The sequence below is a fragment of the Entelurus aequoreus genome, linkage group LG11, assembly GCF_033978785.1.
Source record: "Entelurus aequoreus isolate RoL-2023_Sb linkage group LG11, RoL_Eaeq_v1.1, whole genome shotgun sequence".
NCBI lineage: Eukaryota > Metazoa > Chordata > Actinopteri > Syngnathiformes > Syngnathidae > Entelurus > Entelurus aequoreus.
In genome coordinates, this window is record NC_084741.1 from 51538511 (window position 1) to 51546029 (window position 7519).

The 7519-nt window shown below is 38.8% G+C and overlaps 1 protein-coding gene across 2 annotated transcripts in view; it reads right to left on the minus strand.

The window, feature by feature from the left end:
- Positions 1–223: 223 nt before the first annotated feature.
- Positions 224–7519, minus strand: part of prelid3a (PRELI domain containing 3A) — a 9041-nt gene continuing 1745 nt past the window's right edge. Inside the window, exons 2-7 of one of the 2 annotated variants that reach the window (XM_062064301.1) lie at positions 6252–6420; positions 6040–6129; positions 1916–1986; positions 1402–1504; positions 1146–1234; positions 224–762 (exon numbers count right to left, since the gene is read on the minus strand). In XM_062064301.1, the coding sequence (XP_061920285.1) occupies positions 1175–1234; positions 1402–1504; positions 1916–1986; positions 6040–6129; positions 6252–6420 (493 nt within the window). In that variant the 3' untranslated portion in view covers positions 224–762; positions 1146–1174. The remainder of the gene's footprint in view (positions 763–1145; positions 1235–1401; positions 1505–1915; positions 1987–6039; positions 6130–6251; positions 6421–7519) is intronic. The other variant, XM_062064302.1, reaches the window with a different exon arrangement.

Sequence of the window (7519 nt, forward strand, 5' to 3'; positions counted from 1 at the left end):
AATTTTAGATATTTAGGGAAAGTAAATAAAAAAAAATGTTTATCTTTAATTATGATCATGATTTCTGGTTATGTTCGGCCAGCAGAGAAGGCCTTTCTGGCTATGACAGCACACCACTGTGTGATTTGCAAGAAAACCTGCAGGTTCTGCCCCACAATTGAATTTCTTTGTTGCAGAGACAAAAAACAAATGAAACTAAAATATGAATGTAATCACTCACTGCTTGTCATCCAGATATTTTTTATTCAATAATATTAGCCACGGGACGTTGTTCATGTCCAACAACCAATAACTTCTTGGTTGGGGTATATAAGTCTACATTTGGAAGCCTTTATAAAGGCGTCAGGCAGACACTGTTCTTTGCAACTCCATTGCAAAAGAAGAAGTTTGAGGTACTACTGCCTGATACGATATGTCAACAATGAGCTGGTGTTTTTGTTGCCTCTATTTCCCATCCAGAGAGTTGTATGAAACCTTAGCTACCATGCTACTTACGTTATTTCCTCCTACTGGTATCATGCTAAATACACTGACATGTATGTAAAATATCACACTGTTTGCCATCTTTCTTCGACGAGATAGCATCAAACCTTGAAGGTCCAGCAGACTCCATTCACCTCTTATTTTATTCTGTAGAAAGTGCTTCTTTCTCTCCCAGAGTCAACCCAGCTTGTCTCCATGCATGTAATCCACAGGTAAAGCGAGGCAGTTCGGTGTGAAAAGTCCACAGCGCCTTCCGTATCACGTTTGTTGGAGTCAGTCCTGCAAATGTTGGAAGCGTTAGGTTGGAACTCACAAATGATACAGTCGTACCTCGGTTTTCGTCAGTGACCCGTTCCAAAAGGTCTGAAAAAGACCGAATTGTACAAAAAAATGATTTTTTTTTTTGCTTTATTAAATTGAATAGTGTTTCTCAACTTTTTTATCAAAGTGCTTTCTTCAACTTTCTTTGGCCCCATGCATGTTTATTTTCTAGTCATAGTCAATTTTAAAACAAGTACAAAGACCGATTCACCATCATCACGAGTGCATTCCGCAGAACGACACGTGCAAAAACTGAGTAGTTTGTCACGCACAATGGTGCGCGAAAACCGAGGTACCACTGTGCTAATGTTGCACATGCTTTTAATGAAAGAAATACACACTTGCTAGTGGTTGCCAATGTTAATAGATGTCAGAGAGGTATGTTTTCTCTTTCAGAGTTCTCAATAATCCACTCAATAGCATCCCAACCCTGCACATCCACACAGAGAGACAGAAGAAAGCAGATTTAAGAACAAAGGCCATCCATAGTAAAGGTTCAAGCAAAGTACATGAGAATAGAGCAAAAAGTATTTTAAAGTTAAGGAGGGGCAAAGAAATAGCATGCAAAGACTTTGGATTGACATTTTAACATGTTACCTTCCTGGCATTAGCAGACATTCTCCTGGCCATCATCCCCTCCAAGTAGCTGCTCAGGCTCACTCCCTTCACTGTAATGATGGCCTCCTGAGTCAGGACGGTGCTGAGCAGCATGAGAGAAGTAATCATAAAAAAACGACACCTGGCTGGTTGTACAGCAGGTCACTGATTGTTTCACTGCATCGGATTTAGTTCCGATTCAAAATAAATGATAAATGATAAATGGGTTATACTTGTATAGCGCTTTTCTACCTTCAAGGTACTCAAAGCGCTTTGACAGTATTTCCACATTCACCCATTCACACACACATTCACACACTGATGGAGGGAGCTGCCATGCAAGGCGCTACCAGCACCCATCAGGAGCAAGGGTGAAGTGTCTTGCCCAAGGACACAACGGACGTGACTAGGATGGTAGGTGGTGGGGATTGAACCCCAGTAACCAGCAACACTCCGATTGCTGGCACAACCACTCTACCAACTTCGCCACGCCGTCCCAAAGAAAGGAACTTACATCTCAGGGTTGTCAGGGTGAGGTCTGTAAAGGAGCCTCTCATCCACTGATATCAGGTTAGTGAGAGTAATCTGCGAGGCAAAGCAAACATTATTCAGTATTATTTTATTACATTTAGATTAGTGGCTCTCAAACCTTTTTCACCAAGTACCACCTCAGAAAACACTTGGCTCTCCAAGTACCCCCATAATGACCAACATTACATACAGTAGCGTAGTAGGACTAAGTATTCATAAAAACAAGGCAGATGTTTTATTTAACAAGTACATATAATATTTTTGGCCACTGTTTTGAACAGTAACCCTGTGTTTGAATATTTCATTACCATATTTTCCGGACTATAGGGCGCAGCGGAATATAAGGCACACTGGTCTATTTTTAATCTTTTTTTATATATAAGGCTCACCGGATTATAGGGCACATTAAAGGAGTCATGTTATTATTATAATTTTTCTAAATTGTGGTCTACATAACATGTAATGGTGGTTCTTTGGTCAAAATGTTGCATAGATGATGTTTTACAGATCATCTTCAAGCCGCTTTCTGACAGTCGCTTCCGAATGCGCCGTTTTGTGGGCGCTCTTATTTACGTGGCTCACCTTCGGCAGGGTCTTCTCCCTGTCATCTTTAATGTAGCGGTGTAGCGTGCAAGGACGGATTTTAGAGTGCCGTGTGTAATGTTCTATATTTTCAATGGAAAATATAAAGTGTTGGTATTGTCATATTGCCATCATAGTGCAGTCTACACGTATCTCTTATGTTTGACTGCCATCTACTGGTCACACTTATCATTATACCATGTACCAAATAAAATTGCTTCGAGGTCGGTAAGCAAAACCAGAATTATTCCATACATTAGGCGCAATGTCGAGCACTGTGAATAAGACTATCACAAAAATCAGAATGTTTATCATGGTTCTTCTTCTTTGTACTTTGTAAACACTTTGAGTTTCAACAGTTTCTTAAATTGGATCATATTAGTACTTTGTTTGATGTCTTTGCTTAATCCATTCCATAATTTAATTCCACATACTGATATACAGTACTAAAGGTTTTAAGTGTTGTACGTGCATACAAATGTTTTAAGTTACATTTTTCTTTGAGGTTATATTTCTCCTCTTTTGTTGAGAAGAATTGTTGTACATTCTTGGGTAGCAGGTTATAGTTTGCTTTCTACACAATTGTAGCTGTTTGCAAATTCACCAAATTGTTAAATTCAAATATTTTGGACTCAGTAAATAAAGGGTTTGTATGTTCTCTTTATCCAACATTATGTATTATTCTAACTGATCTTTTTTGTAACACAGTTAGTGAATAAAGTGTACTTTTGTAGTTCCCCATATTTCTGCACAATTACTCAGATATGGTAACACTAGTGAGCAGTAGAGAATATGGAGTGATTTTTGATCCAATGCATATTTTGCTTTATTCAATCAATCAATCAATCAATCAATCAATCAATCAATGTTTATTTATATAGCCCTAAATCACAAGAGTCTCAAAGGGCTGCACAAGCCACAACGACATCCGCGGTACAGAGTTATTCATTATTGATGTATTGCTTGCAACTTTATGTTGTATATTTTTTACATAAAGTTTCCAGTTCACTTTATCATCTACTATTACACTTAGAAATTTGATTTCATTTATTCTTTCAATGTATATTTCGTCTATTTGTATTTGTGTTTGACTTTCTCTTCTACTGTTACTGAATAGCATTATTTTAGTTTTACTGAGGTTTAAGGATAGTCTGTTTTGTCAAACCATCTTTTTAATTTGTTAATTTCTTCTGTTATTATTTGTAATAGCTTCTGTGTGTGTTCTCCTGAATAAAACGCTGTTGTATCGTCTGCAAATAATACTAACTCTAAGTCTCTTGTAACTTAACAAATGTCGCTTATATAAAGATTGAACACTTTTGGTCCGAGTATTGATCCCTATGTTACACCACAGGATATATATAATGTTGTAGACCTGTGTTCACCTATCTTAATGTATTGCTTCCTGTTGGTTAAGTAGCTTCTCACCCAGTTCAAGACCAACCCTCTGATGCCATACTGTCTCATTTATTAAAATATTATGATTAATTGTTTCAAATGCTTTAGTTAGATCCATAAACACAATTTATCGCGTTGGTTATTTCGGTTAATGCAATCGATGATGAAATACTAGCTCTGTGTCCATATTGGTTCTCAGCAAGTATTCTGTTTGTTTATGAACAGTTGTTCAATGACTTTAGACAATTGTGGAATAGAAATAGAAATTTGAAGTATAAATGATAACGTGCTTTTGAAGTTGTCTTGAAAAAACTTTTAGTCAGGGGAAAATATGTTGTTAACGACAACCAAGACAAGCATTTTTAGTCTACAAAATTAACACTGACCCGCACTTGGCCTGCCCTCTTTACATCCTGGGGTCACAACCAAAACTACCGTGACACTGTCACGTCGGGGTCGCATTTTACTGCGTGGGTTGTTCTCCCGGGATGCAGACGGAACTCCGGACGAAGCGTGCAGGTAGGAATACGATTTATTGGCCATAAATAATTTGATGAAATACAAAATACAGGGAACAAACAAAAGGGATGCGTGCCGATCGCACGCGGAAGCTAAGACAAAAACTTAGCGCAGGATTCTTCAGGCAGGAAACAAGAAATAAACCTATGTGACTGTTGCATACAGCAAACAACGAAGCCAGACAGTGTGTGGCGAGCAACGTGAATAAATAGCTCTCTGATTAGTGCAGGGCAGCAGGTGAGCATCCCAATCCAATCCACTTTATTTACTGTATATATCACATTTAAACAACAAGAATGTTTCCAAAGTGCTGCACAGCCATGTTAAAAACAATATCAAAAACAATATTAAAAATATTATGCTCCACCAATGACTGAATAAAAACAAAAAATAAATAAATACATATAAAACCAATATAAAAATAAATATGATTAAAAACGATTTTAAAGGGTAAAACCAATTAAAACAGTAAATAGAAATCAAAATTTATAAAAAAAAACAAAAAAAAAACGGACACTTATCAGTGGCAGGTGATAGTAATTTGCACCCATGGCAACTAAAACAAACCCATGGGTGCACAAAACAGGAAGTGAGGGAGTCCAAAACTAAACAGAACATGATCCGGGCAACGGATAAGGACAGACACGAAACGTAACGCTGTTTGCTCTTTTATTACTGCATATAACTGCGATTGATTTGATGTACTGTATTTTTCGGATTATAAATCACAGTTTTTTTCATAGTTTGGCCGTGGGTGCGACATATACTCCGGAGCGACTTATGTGTGAAATTATTAACACATTACCGTAAAATATAAAATACGGTAATATTATTTATCTAATTCGCGTAAGAGACGAAGCAAACGGCAGCAATCGTCACTCACACGTCAACCAATAAGAATTCGGCGGGGGAGGGTCATGGCAGAAGTGCATTGTGGGTCATGGTATGTTAACTGCTATATGCTATACGCTACTGCCGTAGCTATTAAAATGGATCACATCAACATTGGCGGTAACTTATAAAAACTGAGAAGGGCTGAACAAAAATGGCACCGAAAAGGAAATCATATACTGCAGATTACAAGCTGGACGTAGTGAAATATGCAGCAGAGAACGGCGATCGAGCAGCGGAAAGAAAGGGCATACCAGAGGCGACACCGGGGAGGAAGATTTCATCGGATTTAGCGATCGGGAGTGACAGATTGTTTGGTAAACGTATAGCATGTTCTATATGTTATAGTTATTTGAATGACTCTTACCATAATATGTTACGTTAACATACCAGGCACATTCTCAGTTGGTTATTTATGCGTCATATAACGTCCACTTATTCAGCCTGTTGTTCACTATTCTTTATTTATTTTAAATTTCCTTTCAAATGTCTATTCTTGGTGTTGGATTTTATCCAAAAAATTTCCCCCCAAAAATGCGACTTATACTTCAGTGCGACGTATATGGTTTTTTCCTTCTTTATTGTGCATTTTCGGCTGGTGCAACGTATACTCCGGAGCGACTTATACTCCGAAAAATACGGTAATTGTTTCTCTCTGATGATGGTTCTCCTACCTGACAGTGATATGTGGAATATCTTCATAAATTAGAGACTTACATTTGTTGAGCACAGCTCCATCTTTTTCTCCTCAGGATCCACTATGGAGTGTTCCTTCACGTAGGTCTGCGTGTGGTTGGTTCCCAGTATCTACAAAGAGTGTGATGTGAGAATCAACACATGCATACCAACACGTACCACACGCTTGAAGCTGTGTGTGTTTTCCAGCACTGCCTCTGACCCTGCAGAACGGTGACGGTGTGACCACTGACCGCTCGGACGATCGCCGGCAGTCCCCACTCTGTGCTGAGGAGTCGGTGGCTATGCAGGCGTCCATCTGCATCCATGCGGCGGTCCAGCACATCCACCCCCACCACATGTGGATTCATGGGGTTGGGGTACTTCCTCATGGCGGCCTTGATCACCGTCTCCCATGGGTAACTTCACACAAATCAAAGTATTAAAAACATATCTATTTTTTATGTTTTGAGTTCGAAGTTACGCCATTATAATAAACACGGTGTTTAAAATACTTAATATTTTTTCTTATAATGTAGTAAATAAAGTTGCCATGTTTCGGCACATTTATTTTACAATAACATTGTATCAATGTTTTAAGTGTTCCTTGTAACCCTAACTTAAAAAAGCACAGGATTTCAATACAACATGGAAAACAAATATTGTATTGATTTTTACTTGTTTTATACCCATCCATCCATTTTCTACAGCTTGTCCCTTTTTGGGGTCGTGGGGAGTGCTGCAGCCTATCTCAGCTGCATTCGGGCGGTAAGCGGGGTTCACCCTGGACAAGGCGCCACCTCATCACAGGCCAACACAGATAGACAGACAACATTCACACTCACATTCACACACTAGGGACCATTTAGTGTTGCCAATCAACCTATCCCCAGGTGCATGTTTTTGGAGGTGGGAGGAAGCCGGAGTACCCGGAGGGAACCCACGCAGTCACGGGGAGAACATGCAAACTCCACACAGAAAGACCCCCGAGCACAGGATCGAACCCAGGACCTTCGTATTGTGAGGCACATGCCCCTGGTCCACCGTGCTGTCCTTGTTTTATACCAAACAGACTTAAAAATAGACACTAGTAAAAGCATATACTCAGAGCTGATTGTCAAATGACTGTGTTATTTTATATACATATAACTAATAATTGAAATAATGAATTATAACTGTAAGAAGAAACATCACCAAAGGCTTCCTTATTGTCCACTGTCTGTTCTGCTGTCCACTCCATGTAGGTTTTACGCTTGAAAAGTGTTTGTCCATCTTAAACATTAATTTATGTGCAAACATGTTTACCCCCACACATTAAGAGCATTTGTGAACTGTTGAGATTGATCTACAGCTGTCATTTTTGTGGGTAAATGAGAGCGGGTGAGAGATTATCATCGCACTTCAACATCTCTAACATGTAAATGCTACCTATTTGCTCGGTCAGTTTTGCAAATGAAAATCTGTTCTTCATTGATTTAATAAAGCTTGAATAAACACATGTAAACTAAGACGTGAGCATGCC